The 16,937-nt window shown below is 56.9% G+C and overlaps 6 protein-coding genes across 6 annotated transcripts; all 6 read right to left on the reverse strand.

Annotated features, from left to right (window-relative positions):
• Positions 1 to 1,395: 1,395 nt before the first annotated feature.
• LMXM_29_2950 (phospholipase c-like protein) lies at positions 1,396 to 3,609 on the reverse strand (the record flags this gene model as incomplete). The annotated part of the gene is made up of 1 exon (XM_003877390.1): positions 1,396 to 3,609. One exon carries the CDS (start codon positions 3,607 to 3,609, stop codon positions 1,396 to 1,398), a length of 2,214 nt encoding a protein of 737 aa, XP_003877439.1.
• Positions 3,610 to 5,131: 1,522 nt separating this feature from the next.
• Positions 5,132 to 5,809, reverse strand: LMXM_29_2960 (conserved hypothetical protein; the record flags this gene model as incomplete). The annotated part of the gene is made up of 1 exon (XM_003877391.1): positions 5,132 to 5,809. One exon carries the CDS (start codon positions 5,807 to 5,809, stop codon positions 5,132 to 5,134), a length of 678 nt encoding a protein of 225 aa, XP_003877440.1.
• Positions 5,810 to 8,870: 3,061 nt separating this feature from the next.
• Positions 8,871 to 9,956, reverse strand: LMXM_29_2980 (glyceraldehyde 3-phosphate dehydrogenase,glycosomal; the record flags this gene model as incomplete). Its single annotated transcript, XM_003877392.1, has 1 exon — positions 8,871 to 9,956. The coding sequence occupies one exon, from the start codon at positions 9,954 to 9,956 to the stop codon at positions 8,871 to 8,873; it is 1,086 nt and encodes a 361-aa protein (XP_003877441.1).
• Positions 9,957 to 10,789: 833 nt separating this feature from the next.
• On the reverse strand, positions 10,790 to 12,016 carry LMXM_29_2990 (conserved hypothetical protein; the record flags this gene model as incomplete). The annotated part of the gene is made up of 1 exon (XM_003877393.1): positions 10,790 to 12,016. The coding sequence occupies one exon, from the start codon at positions 12,014 to 12,016 to the stop codon at positions 10,790 to 10,792; it is 1,227 nt and encodes a 408-aa protein (XP_003877442.1).
• Positions 12,017 to 12,694: 678 nt separating this feature from the next.
• Positions 12,695 to 12,862, reverse strand: LMXM_29_3000 (conserved hypothetical protein; the record flags this gene model as incomplete). The annotated part of the gene is made up of 1 exon (XM_003877394.1): positions 12,695 to 12,862. The coding sequence occupies one exon, from the start codon at positions 12,860 to 12,862 to the stop codon at positions 12,695 to 12,697; it is 168 nt and encodes a 55-aa protein (XP_003877443.1).
• A 961-nt stretch (positions 12,863 to 13,823) lies between these two features.
• Positions 13,824 to 16,367, reverse strand: LMXM_29_3010 (conserved hypothetical protein; the record flags this gene model as incomplete). Its single annotated transcript, XM_003877395.1, has 1 exon — positions 13,824 to 16,367. One exon carries the CDS (start codon positions 16,365 to 16,367, stop codon positions 13,824 to 13,826), a length of 2,544 nt encoding a protein of 847 aa, XP_003877444.1.
• Positions 16,368 to 16,937: the final 570 nt, after the last annotated feature.

Genomic DNA, 16,937 nt, shown 5'->3' on the forward strand with positions numbered 1-16,937 from the left:
CGGCACTTGACCCTGTCACTACCAGAGGTGGTTCGGCATTTGGCAGGCAATAGGAGAGGGCCGCTTGGCTTTCCCCCACAGGGTGAGAGTACGGAACCCTGAGATACCACGCACTGAGAAGTGTGCCCCCGCCATCAGGCAGATTAACCGATAGAGAACAACAGAAGACAGCGAGCGAGGGCGGAGTCGGAGAGGTAGATGCATCGGAACATAAAAAAAAGACTGGTCAAATTCAGATATGGGTGAGGTGTCGACAGCTTCCAGCGCTCCAGTGCCAAAACGAGGAGAGGGATGGCAGTTGAAGTGACCTCCTCGGAGTGAGGCGATTGAGGCGAGTCTAGCAACACACACACACACATTCATTCACAAACAGTCAAGCAAACACCGTAATAGAAGAAGCAGGAAAGGTTGAGGGCGACGAGTGCGCGTCGATGTGAAGCACGCAGTACGGATGGGCTGATCAGATTGATTCGTGTGCATTCGAAAAAAGAAGAGGACGAGCCCGGGAGTAAGAGAGAGAGAACGAGAATCGCGGGCGTGAAGAAGGTACAACCGATCCTCACGACTTTCCAGTCGTTTCCCTCTCCTTTTTTTTCCATCTTTCTGCTGTGCCCGATCATACCGCACAGTGACGCTCTCGCCTCTTCCCCTCGCAACTCTCTCCCGACACACGGTGGAGCGTCGCCACAGAACAAGAACACGGCGCATCAAGAAAAAATAGGCCGGGAAGGGCAAATAATAAGAAGTGCGCGAGGGTTGGGGGAGAGGTGGAGAGAGCGCGCGTACCTCTGTCGGAATGTGTGTGTGTGCGCGCGCTTGCGTGGGTGCTATGCAGACTGAAGCAGAATCGAGTGTCAACAAGGCGTTTTATGGAGAGGGAAGCAGACGACAAACAACGGCACACACACACATACACACAAATATATATATATATATACATATATACGTACATATATATGGCACTCAGAGGAGGGTGGGGTGAGGGTGGGAGATGAGCAGTCAAATGACATGACAAAGTGGACTGCACCTACACGCGGTGGGCGCGGAGAAAGTGAATGGAGGGGGAGGACATCTTAAACTGCATGCGCGTGTGCGTTCACGTGGGAGAGGGAAGGAAGGTGGGGAGGGGGGGGCGGAGTAGGTGAGCCAAGGAGGTGATGATCACGAATGGGGTGGGTGGGTAGGATGAAGCGGGGGGGGGGGCAGTAGTGAAATGCCAAGGACGAAGGAGGTGAAAAAGACCGCTGGAAAATGTACTGGGAGAATCACCTCACACAGAGAAAGGGCCCTCGAACTCCCAAAGACAGGTGAGCACACACCCACGCACGCTCGCACACTAAACTTTATGCGATTCGAATGGGTCCTCCGTTCACACGTTCATTCTCCTCCGCCCCACTACGACTCCTGCGGCTGGTCTACAATGCTGAACTTGAATAGAATAGACGCCCCGGGAAGCGATGCACCGTTCTTGCAGAGCTTCATGGGAACGGCGCGGTAGCCGGTGCGCAGTGCACGCACCGGAATAACCATTTCACACACGGAGTCGTCCGCAGACGTCGTGTCCTCGTCCATGACCTTGACAGTGAGCAAGTCTATTTCTTTGCTCTCACAGGCGAGGGTGAACGTCTCCATCCAGTATGGATTCAAGCCGTTGTTGCGCACCACTGACGTCCTCACCTCGGTGCGGTCGCGCTTGTTGATGGACAGCTTCACGTACGGGTCAGCAATGTCACCCTTCTTCTGCAGAGAAGGCTTAGGAATCTGCGTCCCGCTCAGCACGGTGACGGTGATGGTGCAGGGCGTTGCCTTTGCCTTACCCGATGGGTTGCGCAGATAATCCGGTTTCAGAACGTAGCCGCAGCCCTTGTTCAGTGAGAACATGCCGTCGTTCAAGCGCATATCGTCGTCCCACGTCTGGTAATTAAGTGCCACCAACTGCGCCCCGACAGACCATGCGGTGGTCGGGTTGTAGTTTGAGGAGCCGATGCGAGTGCCCTTCGGGTAGACGCGCACCATCATGCGCGAGGTCTGCCCGATAAACTCGGCACGGTGGCTCAGCGCTAACTCCTTCACCACAGTCTCGACGTAGCTCTGGATGTAATACGGCTCCGCGTCCCGGCCCCAGTCGCTTGTTTTGAAGGCGCCCACCGTGACGCAGGACCTTAGCAGGTGCGACAGCCCCCCCTGCGCACTCATCTCCGCCTTCTGCGACTGTGACCGAGCAACGTCGTTGTCGTTGACTGAGTCAGCCATCCCCTCCTTCGCGTCCTCCACGTCATTGTAGGGCAGCTTCCACTTCACGAGAACCTTTTCCCGCAGCGACTCTGGCGTGTAGACCATGTCCGGAATGTCCTTGGCCGTCATAAGCATATCGCCGAGGATGGTGCGCAGGTGATCTGCCATGATCATGGATTGCTCATCCGACGTGTGCACCTCGAGCGAGAGAATGACTGGAAACGGGGAGGTGGTGAAGGCGTGGCGGCGGATGGTGTCAATGACATCGGCAAAGCGGATCTTCGAGGTGCGAGTGTGGCCATGATAGATGACCGGGTCATTATCCTTGCCGTCCCAGCAGTCTAGCTCGACGCAGCGGCACCCCGCTAGGAGGGCGCGTTTGTACATCTCAATCTGACTGGAGGACTGGAACTGGTCGCCCGAGAGATACGTGTTATGCGAGGAGTTGATGAAATAGTCCTTCAGCGGGTGCGTCATTTCGTCGACCACCGCTGTCTGATGCGCCGGGTCGAGGGCGGGGTTGAGGCGGGGGTTAAGCAGGTAGTGCATGAATTGGGTAAAGGTGATTCTGCCGCTCTTGTCGGGCATGAGGGTGTCGAAAAGGACGTCACTGGGGACGTCGCCCTGAGCCTTGAGAAAGCAATCGAACTCGGCACGAGTCATCCAGTCTACCTGGGCTGCAAAGGACGCGAACAGCGGTCGCAGTTCCTCGTGTTGTGTGAGCTGAATGAACAGTGTCGTGAACTCCTCTAGGTCGAGTGCGCCGTCTCCCGAGGCGTCGTGCTTGCGCACCAGATCAGTCAGCAAATTATCGCTGATCTCGACATTCATGCGCACCATCATCTTTTTCGCCTCCTGTAAGTCGACCTTGCCATCCCGGTTCATATCCGCTCGTTCCCATGTGGCGCAAATGCAACCCGTTAGAGTGTCCTCGTTGGGCACCGCGCCGCTCGGTGCAAGAGCGCAGCCTTTCACCTTGTAGCCGATCATCTGCATCCACGTGTTGGCACTGGCTTTATCATCGAAGACGATGCACCAGCCGCGGTGAATGCGCGTGTTCATTTGGACGACGACAGCCGTGTTGCTGTTCAGCTTCGCCCTCCTGTACACCTTGCTCGCTGGATCCATCTTCGTGACCTCGTAGAGGTCACGAAAGATCAGTAGCTGACGCTTCGACTTCCTCGTGGGCTTGTACTCAAGCGCCTTGCCGTCCGATGTGAGGGAAACAATCCTTCGCCGGACGGCATTTCTTTTGGTTATGCGCCGCATAGTGAAGGAGGCCTGGAGACGCGAGAGAAGGTTCTGCACCGCCAGCAGCTCCTCCTCCGTTTTGGGAGGGTCCGGCAGCGTCGAGCCGATGGTCAACGCTGGCATGGCGTCGAAAATAATCGAGTGGCAGCACAACTGCCGGTGTGTGGCAGGGTTTGGCGACACGCCTGCTTCTTAGCTTGCACTGATGCTGCTCGCAGCACACCAACACTACTCCAAACACAAATTACAAACCTCTCCGTCGGAGAGGGGGGAAGTAGGGAGAAAACAACAGAGTATCCGATAGAGAAAAAAGGGGGGAGCGGCAAGGGAAAAAAAGGGATCACAAACGCGGCACAATAGTAAAGCAGCCGATGATGCACTCGACACGGCTACGAAGACACGCGAGGCAACGAAAGGGGAAATAAATATTAAATACATAAATGCATGTACGCACGACGGACTCCGTAGCGGAGGAAGTTGTGACCGTCCGCAAGTACGCCGGCTCTGCACGTGCGGCAGTGACGGTGTGCTTCAATGACCAGGGAGAAGGCCAAAGAAACGAGCGGTGCGCCTCTTTCTCTTTGCACTCTTCCGGCTGCTGTATAAACGACCAGAAGAGTGGAATGTGCAACTCTAGCACTGCCGTTGGGGCGTGTGTGCGCGCCGCTATACTCGAGTACGGACTTATGTTTTTTTTTATTTGGTAGTTTCTCGATCAGTGTCCTCTGCATATATATATATATATTGGAGGGAGGGCAGCGTGCTGTCCCACTCTACTCCAACACTTCCATTCTGTGCTGTTGCTTTATTTTTGTAGTTGATTTGCAGGTGGGCTGGACTATGGTGAAGCGCTGAGTGGGGGGGGAAGGCCAGCCGCGCACATGTCTGTGCGCGCGACACAATGAGGAGAAAGTGGTGGTGGTGGAAGCAGTATGGGTGCAGTGCCCATAAAGTGAAAAGGTCAGAGGGTAGCACGTTGGTGAGATGACATGAGGCGTATCCTGGAGGCAGCAGGGGTACAGGGGAATAATGGCAGACATGACTATCATGCAGAAGGTGCGGGGCAGCGGCTGAGAACCAAGAGCAAAGACGGAAGAAAGACACCCGCCTCGCCAATATACCCACGCCGCTCTGACGTGCGGCGCTGCTTTTCTTGTCCATTTATGTCTTCGTAAACGCCACGCACCACAGCCGTGGGAGAGAGGGAGAGAGCGGCTCTGATTGGCTTCACACGTGGACACTTGTGTGGCTAATCTAACGAAAAAAAAGAACACAAACAAACGCGTAAAACAAAGAGGGCATACATGCACATGTACACACAGTCGGCACGCTAGCCAGCGAGGGTCAAAAGAGTCGAGAGCGCCATCATACTGGAGTGAAGAGGAGGAGGGGAGGGGGCACATGTACGCTGAGCATTTTGTGTACTACTAGGAACGGTACGCCACCGTCGTTGGCAGATGTAGCGGTGTGACAGAGCGGGAAGAGGTAAAGGGAGAAGGTTCATGCCTCGCATGATGACAACTTGTATGCACAGCGCAAAGAGAAACGAAGAGATCCGCGGAAGCCGTCACGTGAACGCCCTGCGCCTTCCCCAGTACGACGTTGTTTCGCTGCAACTGCTTTGTTCCAGAGGAGCGGGCGTCGGCTAATGATGGCCGCAGTCCTCGCGGGCGCTGTCCTTCTTGGCGTACGCTGGATGCACCTCGTAGTTAGCCTTTCCTGGGTGTTTCCAGCGGTACCGCTCTGGATCAAAAACGGAGCGGTACACATGCGGGTCCGGCTCCTTGCCGTCCTGAAACGGGCTGCTGCGCAGCACACCACCCATGTCGCGGATCGGCTGCCGCAGGTCCTCCTCAGACTCCGGCGTCGTCGAGATCTTGTGCTCCTCCTCGAACCAGTCGTCGTCGTTGTCCTCGTCAGTCGACATGTTGATAAACTTGAGACGGCACCACTTGCAGCAGACTACTTTGTTGCGCGGGCACTTGATAAAGATGCGCGGGTGCTGAAGGATGAAGTGGCCGTGCCCCATGCACCAAATATGCGACCGGTACACCGGAACTGGAGGAATTTCACAGATGATGCCACCGCGGCTCGTGTAGTTCAGCTGCGGCGTCTTACGCCCTGGTCCAAGGATGCCGGGATGGAGACTAGACAATTCATCGATGCCGGTGTTCCACGTGTATTTGGGGTCTTTAGGGTGCGTGAAGACGAGCTGCTTCTGGTTCGTGATGCGGCTGGCGTACTCCAGCGGCATGTACACCGGGGGCCCATAGTAGCCCCGGTTGTCTGAAAAGGTCCACAGCAGCGGGAACGTCTTCTTCATTGATTCCTCGCTTTTTGTTGCGGGTGACTCACCGAAGTTGCCGAGAAAAAGAAAAGAGACACAGTACGGCGGCTACCTCGCAGAGGGAGCGCAGTGGGAAAGGCGCTGCGATAGGTGGACGCAATACTCAGCTATGCCTTGATGCCGCGCGAGCGAGGGCGAGAGGGGAGGGGGAGAAAGGAAACGAGTTCGCTACAAAGTTCTCGGTGAAAGAGTTCTACACTTAACACAAGCAGAGACAGAAAGTACTAACTAGCGGCGGCTATAACGAAGAGCTAGGGCAGGGGGAGGGGGAGGGTGGCAGAGCACACAAACACGAGCTATACCGCACCGCTGCTGCCGCCGTTCTTTAGCAGGTCAAGAGCTGCGAATGACCTCAGCAGAGGCCAGCGCAAGAAAAAGGGGAGAGGACGGGGGAGGAGAGGCTCTGTCGGGGATATATATGTGTGCACCGCTTTTGAGAAGCTCCGCTGTGATCTGTCTCCCGCTATCCGCTATGCTCTTTCCTTCCATACATATACCTATACAGTTTGCCTCGGTGGGTGTCTTTTTGTGTGTGTGTGGGGGGGGGGTCCGTTGCCCTTTCCGATGAAGGCGACGAACACGTGTGTGCGGGGGTAGAGATTGACGCGCGCGTATGCACGTGTGTGTGTGTGTGTGACGAGAAAGAAAGCAGTCGAGTGCCGCGAACAGCAGGCAGGAAGACCGAAGAGGATGCAGAGAAGCAGCGTGAGGTCGTGTGTTGCACCGTACAACAGTACAAGGGGTAGTGTGCGTGGGTGCTCTGTCTAGGTGTACTTGGTGCGTGGTGTATGTAGGTGTGCGCGCGCCTTGCCAACACGCACACAACACATCACTACAGATACACCCATGCATCTCACATTGGATGGAGAGGACGGGTGGGCGAGGGTGGCCTTTTAGCCACAAGAAGAGAGGGGTATGTTGGCGCCAAAGCACCCACAGCGATTGGCACAAGACATATGTGCTTACTCCAGATTTGCGCACCCCTCTCTTCCCCACACACAGACACACCACTCTCGCAGGCGGCTGTCAATGGTCGATATGAGAAGCTGACCAAAAGACAGCTCCCCCGCTCACACACACACACACAGGCCGGACATGCGCCCATGGGAGGGGGTGGGAGGTGGGGAGAAGCTGTTTTGGAGTTGAGCACGTTGACCCTCACCCTGTGCCACACACGGTCCTTTTTTTGTTGTTCACTTTCTTCGGTACAGTCACGCGCATTGCTTCGGTAATAGAGAGAATGAAGGAGGAGAGGGAGGGACAGTCTTTGATCCCCAAGATGCGCAGGTCACTACATCCAACAACAACGTAGAGGCATAACCATCTGCACTGACGAAGAGGACGGAAAGAATGGGAGGTGGTAGAGGGGACGGCGGTGAACAAGTGAGAGAGTGAAAGCAAGCGATTCCTGCACGGGTTTTTGTTGGTGTTGATGGATTTCGTTCCGTCCTTTCCTCCTTCTGTGGGGATCAAGCAATAAGAAAAAGAAAATGCGAGAGAAGAGAAAGCGTTAGCACGAACGCACACGCACACGCACACAGAGTCAACCTGTAGTGGAAGGGGCGGAGAGACACATAGGTAGTGGAGGGAGACAAGGGGAAACAAAAGAGGAGGGCAGGTACACCATCACACAGAAGTTGACGAGGGCGTGCAGAGAAAGAAGCTGCAGCTTTAGAGGAGGGAGAATGTAACACTGAATTTGGAGAGGAGATGAGCGCACAAGGTGACTGCTGCGAAAGGTGAAAGGGCGGTGATGGGAAGATGAGGCGTTAACGCTAGAAGATGGTGAGTCATCCGGGAATAGCCAGCTTCGATATAGGTAAAGGCCTCTTCAATCACCAGTCCGCCACATCCATGTGTCAACGTGTCCTCTACTCACTCGTGCACTCGTTTTTTTGTGTGTGTTTTTGTGTGTGTATTTTCCCGAGTCTCTTATCCCTCCACATTCTATCCTGCCTCATTGTGCGTGTGTACAGACATGCACTTCTCTTCATCATATATATATATGTATAATCTTTTTTTTTGGTTGTGGTGTTGCTCCCTTTCGCTGGTGACATCATTGCGAGTGCGCCTTCGAGGAATACAGCGGCAGAGAGGGAGACAGACAGCAAAGCAGGGAATATGCGAGACGGGTGACTCTCCGTCCTGCTGCCGCAGAACCTCTCCTGCGTACACATGTACATATACGCACGTGCAGGACACCGCTCGCATGGAGGACAACCATATCACAATAGGAGGAACAAAACGAGGGTAAGGGACAAAGTAGAACAAAAAAGAGAGAGAGGCGGAGGGGCCGAGGGAGACGAGGGAGGAGGAGGAGGGACGATGCATAGGTGCGTGTGGGCAAATTCAGATATAGATCAATGTATATATATATATACATACATATATACAGAGAGATCAATATGCATGTGTGTGTATAAGACATACACCAACACACATCAGACTCCGCCTCCAACCCGCAATAAAAAGTCAAACCACGGAGAACCAATGAGGCGGTGAGGGTGGGTGGTGGTACAAAGACAAGAGTACGGCAGAGCTCACATCCAAAAAAAAAGGTAACTCAAAAAAGCAATCCGGCCAGCGGCGGCTACCAGTTGCCACTCCCCCTCCCCCTCCCCGTGCGGCATTCCGCACTTTCAGTCTGCTCGTGTAGAGGGGGGGGGGAAGAGGAAACAAGATCCAAGCGTATGAGGCGGATCTGCAGGCATCCGGGACGGAGCTTCACCACCACAAAAGAGCCCGCACACACGCACAGAGATGCGCAACCAAGAGCCACGGCGCTTGGGGGAGTGAGGAAAAGGAAAGTCCTTCGCCCCACACAAGAAAACAAAATGCAAAGAAGTGCTGTGCGGCTTTTCGCGCACCACTTCCAGTCCGCACAACGCTCCTCGCAAGCATCGATCGAAGCACACTCGAAGAACACTCGCTAGAAAAAGAGAAGGAGTACATACGTCGGCAGTGAACGCACCTCACAACACACCCACTCAGTGAACGCTTGCACACTACGCTGCTATCGTACCTGAACAAAGCCCCCCTACATCTTGGCGATCGCAGCGTCCTTGGCGGCCATGTAGCGCAGCAGGTCCACCACGCGGTGCGAGTAGGCCCACTCGTTGTCGTACCACGACACGATCTTGAAGAACCGCTTCTCGCCGGGTAGGTTGTTCTGCAGCGTCGCCTTGGAGTCGTAGACCGAGCTGCGGCTGTCGTTGATGAAGTCAGAGCTGACGAGCTCGTCTTCGGTGAAGCCGAGAATGCCCTTCATGTACGTCTGCGCCGCCTTCTTGATGGCCTTGTCGATCTCCTGGATCGACGTGTCGCGCGTCGAGCGGAACGTCAGGTCCACGACGGACACGTCCGGCGTCGGCACGCGGAAGGACATGCCGGTCAGCTTGCCCTTGGTCGCCGGGATCACCATGCCCACGGCCTTGGCGGCCCCGGTTGTGCTCGGGATGATGTTCACGGCGGCCGCGCGGCCACCGCGCCAGTCCTTCAGTGACACGCCGTCCACCGTCTTCTGCGTCGCCGTGTAGGAGTGGATGGTGGTCATCAGGCCGGTCTCGATGCCGAAGTTCTCCTTCGTCAGCACATGGACGATGGGGGCCAGGCAGTTAGTCGTGCACGACGCGTTCGACACCACGTTGTGCGACGTCGGCGAGTACTCGTGCTGGTTCACACCCATCACGATCGTCTTGGCGCCGCCAGACGCCGGCGCGCTGATCACGACCTTCTTCGCGCCACCCTTGATGTGGCCCTCCGCCTGCAACTTGTCCGTGAACAGGCCAGTAGACTCAATCACGTAATCCACACCGAGCTTACCCCACGGCAAATCTGCGGGGTTGCGCTGCGCCTTCACGCACTTGATGTGGTGGCCGTTCACCACAAGCACATCCGCCGTCTTCACGGACGGGCTGCTCTTCACAGCCTCCACCGTGTACTTCGGGCGGCCGTGCACCGTGTCGTACTTCATCTGGTACGCGAAGTATTTAGCATTTGTGCTCATATCCACCACGGCGACGACGTCGATCTCCTTGCCGATGAGGTCCTGGTCGCAGATGGCCTGCAGCACCATGCGACCAATGCGGCCGAAGCCGTTGATACCGACCTTGATAGGCGCCATTTTCTGGTAAGAGAGGGGGTGAGGGATGTTAGTTCGGTTGTCTTGAGAGAGAGAAAGAGCTTGTGTGCGATCTCGGTGCGTGCGGCGTCGTGACGGGGAGAGGGAGGGCGGAAGCGGAGGGGGAGTGGAAGCAGGACCGGAGAGGTTGTTGAGCGGGTGTGCGCCTCACATGGCGCAGAAAGCGGAAGGAGACATGCACACGCGTTGCATTCATGGAATGCTCAGGCGTTTGTGTGCTGCTGTTTTGCTCTTTATGGTTGTGCAGTGTGCGGCAGCCAGGGGATGGCTCTGATGAGGTAATTTAGGGTGCGTCACCTTGTGGTTTGTGCGTTGCCACTTGTGCTGACTTGAGTGTGCCGTTCGACGCGCTTCACCTGCTCGCTTTAGAAGCAGACGTGAGGTTTATCGCTTCCTGTGATGCGTGCCCAACTTGCCGTCACCTCGGAGAAACCGAATTGGTTTTTCATGTCATTGTTTTCTGTCAGCAAACCCCGTCCCATACGCCCACATCCACTCCTCTGCACAGAAGCACACGGCGTTCACACGCACACACAACACAACACAGAAGGACATACTTGAAGCCACCGATCCGCCCCCTTCCGAGTGATGTACGGTGCACATGTAACGACAGTGAAGCCCAATGGCGGCCTTTGCACACGCCAAGATGAGAAAAAAAGAGAAAAGAAGGCACCATGCGTAAGAGCTTCGCTCTGCTAAAGAGAAACGAAGGAACGGCGCCACCTGAAGTGTATCCGCTACGGGAGAGCTCAGGCAGGGTGGATGCACATGCTTAGAAAACCTGCAGAGGCTAAGAAGGAGGGATTCAGACACCGCTACACTTGGCTCTCTGCAAGGTACGTCCAAGCGTTCCAAAACGCTACGGACCCGCGTTTCAACGTGGCTCGCTTGTAGCCAATCTCTTGGGGGTAGAAGACGTCGCGCATCCATGACTGCATCACTGCATGGACGTAGCTTCCGCGGCACAGCCGATACGCGGCGTTTTCAAGTATCAGGGCACGTGCCACGAAGATCGGATTGACTGTTCCAAACTCCTCCACGGCAGCAAGGGTGTTGGGTCCCAACTCTGCCAAGGGACGGATAATGCCGGCGGCGAGATTGTACCCGGCGCTGGGGCCGCTTGTGGCGGTTTGGCTATTGTCGATGCGCACCCCAGGGAATACTTTGCGGCATTTTTCAGCTTCTTGGCTGCTTTTAATAATCATCGTATCCACTCCAGTGGGACCGAGACCTGTATGCACGTCAATATAGACTGCTTCGGTCGCGCCAGTGGCGGCCGCGTGCTCTTTGAGCACCTTACGCAACACTGAAATGCTTTTCTGCTCCCTGTCGCCACCGTAGTTGATGCCTGCAGGATCGTGGTACTGGCCCGTAACGAAGGTGCGCTTCAGCTTGGCGAATCCGTGGCGTGCCAGCATCTTGGCGGCAACGTAGAGGAACATGTAGCGGTCAATGAAGCGCGGCGGTACCTCTGGCACGAGTAACAATCGGATATTTTCATAGCCTGCGATATTTTCGTCCCGCGCCTTCACCGTAGCCCACTCCTCGGTGGAAAGGTAGTTGCGGTTGAGATCGACGTTCTCCTCGTTGAAACGGCGGAAGTGGGCCATGCCGTACGGATTCAAGGCGTGCACAAAGAGAATGGACGGGCCGGTGAGAGCGGTCTCGTTCCACTCTTGCAGCAGCTTCACTTGGATGGCGCTGCCCGTGTAGCCCTCCACCCCATGGGTGCCACTGGTGTGCACCAGCAGCTTGTCCTTCCGCTTACCGGGAAAGAAGGCGGTGTCCATGTAGTATTCCACGTGGCCCCTCCTGGTGATGAGGTGATGCTCGATTTGCGCATGGGCAGCCTCCGCGGCGGCAAGGAACCGCTCCCGCGCCAGCTGATAGGAGGAGGAATAGTAAACCTCTGGACACTCTATTGCATTCGTGTAGTTGCCTGGGCACAGCATCGTCTCCTGAAGAGGCACCAGGTCGATAAACAACAGACCCGTGATGATCACGAGAAACGCGGAAAGAATGAACTCGCACGATACAGCCATTATTCTAGTATGCGTGTGTGTCTGTGTGTGGATACGATGAGGCGCGTGACAACGTGGAAGGCACAAATAGCATAAAATAAAAAAAACGTGGCGGCCATAAGAGCACACCCACACAAGGAGCAGCAGATCAAAGGCACCCCAAACCGGACAGAAACCCGGAGGCGGTCCCGCCGCAAGAAGAGAGTAGGAAAATGGAGGGAGGAGGGGGGAGCGACTTGGTACGACTGCATATGCGGAAGATGCATGCGCGACGCGATCAGGGACGCATGAAGGGTCACACGAGGGGCAAAAGGAAAAGCGAGAGGAAAAGTAGGCCCCCGCTACCACCACCGCTGTGCACAAGATATGATCGCCGCTCACACGCGGACAGCATTTTCTTCGCTGTGGCCCTTCGAGGTTTCGTCGTCAGTTTCTCTATCAGTGGCTCCGGCAGTGCCCATCATACACCACGACCAACACGTCTCTGTCACGTAGGAGACTTTGCAAGAGAGAGAGAGCAGCGTAGACATACAGGCACAGAGCCAGGAAGCAGTGCAGCCCCCACTCCCGGAAAAAAGAAAAACGCCTCCCTGCCTCCCCTTGCCGCCAGCCTCTGATCACCTCGGCGACGCTCATGTGGCGTTCTTCCGTGGGGTGTGCATGTCTGCACCGGGTGAGACGCAGGGAGGGTCCTCTCACTCACAGGTAGGGAATGTCGTGGTGAAAGCGAAGCGTCATGACTCCGGCTCGCATACTCAGCTGCTTCGTGGCGCGCAGCAGCTCCGTCTGCGTTGCCTCCACAATGTGCATCAGCTGCACCTCCAGCACGTGACAGCGGTCCTTGGCGAGGGCCTCGTCGGTGCTCATGGCCAGGAAGTGCTTAAGCACTGCTGCGATGGCGATGAAGAGTGGTTCCGGCAGTACCAGCGCTAAGGCGGCGAGGTGCTCCTGTATGATGGAGAAAAACGTTCGACGTGCGTGTGTGGGGCACTCCTGTAGATCGCGGAGTGCACACCGCAAGTAGTGCAGATGAAGCAGCACGCGCACTTCAGGGTAACGGACGGCTAAGCGGTCGGTGCTGCTGCTTTCCTCGACCGATGGCGCCAGAGACACCAATGACGATGGCGTCGTGGGGGGCATCAGCACCGCATCCAAGACAACCTCGGCGGAACGGGCTATAGAGCTCTGGGCCGCGCTCAGGGCAATAAAAGAGAGCAAGGGACGATCATTCGGCCTAAAGTCCTTGACAGTGTTGATGGAGGGCGAGTGAAGTGGCGTCTCACCGGCGTTCGGGGAAGGAGAAAAGGTAGTCATCTGATGCGTTGGGTCCTGGTGCCAGAAAACAGGAAAGGAAAATAGATTGGGGAGCGGTGGAGGTGGGCGAGAGAAGGCATAAAGGCAAAGAAGTTCGCATAAATGTACAACGGCGTGGCTGAGCTTGACGGAGGGGAGGGGGCGGTTGACGCGGCATCGGCGGGTCTGCATCGCCTCCGCCCCACCCGCCCGCCCGCTCCTCCTCTGCTGCCACGTGCACCCATCACAAGGTGCCATGTCATTCGTAGGCACCCCTGCTCTGCGCCCATGTGTAGAGCTTCAAGCATTTTTTTTCCCATTCGACTTTCAGTGCGCTGACTGGCAACATGCACAGTGGCCGCTGAGCACGTGAAGCCGCGAAGGAGAAAGCAAGAGAGCGGGAGACAGTGTTCAAGACTGCCCGTCTGCTTCCTTTTCCCATTACTGCTGCTGCTGCCGGTGTCTGTGTGCGTGTGTTGTATCTACTCGAGTGTCCTTCGACTCCTCTGCCACTATCTTCTCTTTCAGGTGTACTCTAGTCTGCGCCGAGGTCTTCCAGGAGGCGCCAAGCCGGGTGCTCAGTCTGAAACGCGTGGAGCGCTTCACCGCTCAGCCCGCACGCGATCAGATCCAATTTGAGAGCCTGTTTGAGGTCCTCGGTGGCCTGCGGCACCTGATGCAGCTGCAGCCGTGATGTGCCGCGGCTGTAGTAGCTGTTGGCTGTAGATGGCGCCTCTGGTGCTAGTCGGATGGCCCGCGTGAAGTCGTCGACAGCGGCGTTGTACTTGCCGCACTTTTCAAAGCTGATTCCGCGGTTGTACAGCGCATGGGCGTTGACCGGGTCGGTGGCAAGTACCTCGGTGTAGTCTCGGATCGCATCCTCAAAGAGGCTCAAGCGTGCAAAGCAGTAGGCGCGGTTGTTGAGCACCTTCGTCTGCACGCCTGGATGCTCGCACAGCACCTTTGTGTAGTCCTCGATAGCCGCCTCATACCGGCCCAGCTTTCGAAAGGCAAATGCGCGGTTGGTATATGCCGTGTGACTATGCGGAGCAAGCTTGATGGAGGCGCTGTAGTCGGCAATCGCCAGCTCCAGCTCGCCCATGTTGCGATAGGTGTAGCCGCGATTGTGCAACCAGGCAGGATTGCGCTGGTCGAGCCGGATCGCTTCCGTGAAATCCGCCAAGGCCTTGTCGTACTGCTGCAGCTGATCGTACACGAGGCCGCGGGCGTTGAGCGCGAAGGCCAGCTTGGGGTTCAGCCGCAGCGCACTGTTGAAGTCCTCGACAGCCGCTTCCAGCCTCCCCAGCTTTGCCAGCGCTGCTCCGCGGTTGTGGTATGCGTTTGCGTTGTCGCTGACGATCTGCAGCGCAGCTGCGTAGCCTGCCACCGCCTCCTCGTAGCGGCCAAGCTTACTAAAGCAGTAGGCTCTGTTGTAGTGCGACTTGAAGTGCTTCGGGTCCAACGAGATGGCAGTTGTGTAGTCGGCGATGGCGGCCGCGTAGGCACCCTGCTTTCGCTGCGTAAATCCGCGGTTGTGGAAGAAGTCGGGGTGGCGGTCGTCGAGCTCGATGGCGCGGGTGAAGGCCTGCAATGCGCGCGCAGGGCTACCCTTGTGATCGTAGCTGATGCCGAGGTTGTAGTGCGTAAACGGGTTGCGTGGGTCAAGATCCAAGGCGGCAGTATAGTCTTCGATGGCACGCGTGTAGTTCTTCAGCCTATCTTCGCAGAAGGCCCGGTTGAATAGTGCCTTGAAGTGCGTCGGCGAAAGCTCCAGCGCCTTTGTGTACATGTGGACCGCTGCCTCCAGCTCGCCGCGCCGGCGGTGTTCTAACCCGCGCTGGTAAAAGTAATGCTCATTGAGGAGAGGCTGCCCAGCCGTTGCCGTGCGGGTGGCGGCGCGGCTGCCCTCACTCTGCTGCCAAGTCTCCGCCTCCAGCATGTCGTCCGGCAGCCACTCCCCGCCCTCGCTGTTGTTGGAGCTCAGTATACACGTTGGGTCCACCGCGGCGAGCATGCCGTGCTCGTTCTCGGAGTTCTCGTGGCGGGAGCTGCAGGAGGCGGCGATCTCGTGCGTTCGAATCGCGCTCGCTTCCTCGACCATCTCGTCCACTTTCATAACGCTGCCATCCAGCAACGATTCGGTGCTGGAAGAGACGCTTGTCAAGTTATCGTGGCTGTGGTCTGAGAAGCCTTGCGAATTTCGGCGGCCGAGAATCGCGGTGAGAGTCGTCGCGCCGGCGCCCACAGCAGGCATCGTGCACGCTGACAAGGACACCGCCGCCACAGCGCTGTCCGAGGCCTCGCTCGCGGACGTACGCCGACCACTGCCCGCCATGGCGCCGCGTGTGGAGACCTGTGAGCATGGGGTTGAGTGCTCTGGCGCGACAGGTCCGTCAGTGAGCTGCCCCTTTTCTGATGCAGGTGTTGACATCTGCTGGCGCAGCGGCGAGATTGCGTTGGAGGGCGGCCGGACGGCAATGCTGCCGAGCGGGAGAGGGCCCAGTCTTGGCCGCAACGACGCCGACCGCATACGTCGTGGTTGTTGCTGTTCCGAACAGTGGCGACGCTCTCGGTACCGGCGAAGGTTCTCCTTCTCTCTTCCCACCTCATCCAGCTGCAGGGCAGCTTCGTAGTCAGCAATGGCGTTGAAAAAATCGTCGAGTCGCGCGTGACACGCGGCCCGCTCGTAGTGGGCCCGCCGATGACCTGGCTTACGTTGCAGCACCTCCGTAAAATCGGCCACGGCATCCTTTACTTGTGATAGTCGAGCGCGGCAGACACCGCGGTAGAAGAGAGCCTCTGTAAGCCTGTCAGCTGCCGCACCTGCGTTGATGCCGTGTGCCGTAGGATCAGTTTCCTGGAGCCAGTCATCCAAGTCCGCGCAAGCCGACGCGTAGTCATGTAGCTGAACATACGCCTTGGCTCGAAGTAGTCGAGTGAGGCGCGTCTCGGACCCTCGCTTGAGCAGATCGGTGTAGCGTGCGACAACGTCTACCGGTGGCAAACACGGGTTGTAGTGAGAGATGGAGACGCGGGATGAGGTGGTGGCGCCCGTCAAGGACGACGTGCTCGTGTGCATCCCGATCCCGTGGTGGCCAGCATCAAGGGGGGAATGAAAGCAAAGGCGAGAGACACGAAGGCGCACGGAAGAAGAGCAGGCAAAGATGGACGGGCGACAGAAGAAGCGGAAATACGCAAAAGACAACCCCCCACACACACATATACGAGCGCGCTACAGATGGAGCTGCTGGCGGCTGCACATAACAGACCGCAAGCCCCACCCTCGCTTCCCTTCCTCACAGAAACAGTTCCGCCTTGAAAAAAAAAGAAGGAGTGCGCAAGACTGAGCAAGAGAGCCACCGCAGGCAAGAGGGCCAATATGGAAGTGCCCGGTGGCGGTGGGCGGCGAGCTGTGCGAATGGACAGGGGAGAGACGCCGAGGCACGAGAGAAGGAGGTGCCCACCTCTCGCTGGTTACAAATCGGAAGCAGCTCACAAAACCAAAGCAGGGGAAGGGAAGGAAGAGAGAGGGTGTCGACGGTGATGGTGACTGAAGTGCCACACAAACGTGTGCCACCGCTTCAAGTAGGCAAAAAAAGGCAGCACGGAGGCACAGAAACCGAGAAGTGCGCAGAGATGGATGCAAGGA

Source organism: Leishmania mexicana, chromosome 29 (genome assembly GCF_000234665.1).
Source record: "Leishmania mexicana MHOM/GT/2001/U1103 complete genome, chromosome 29".
NCBI classification, from domain to species: Eukaryota; Euglenozoa; class Kinetoplastea; order Trypanosomatida; family Trypanosomatidae; genus Leishmania; species Leishmania mexicana.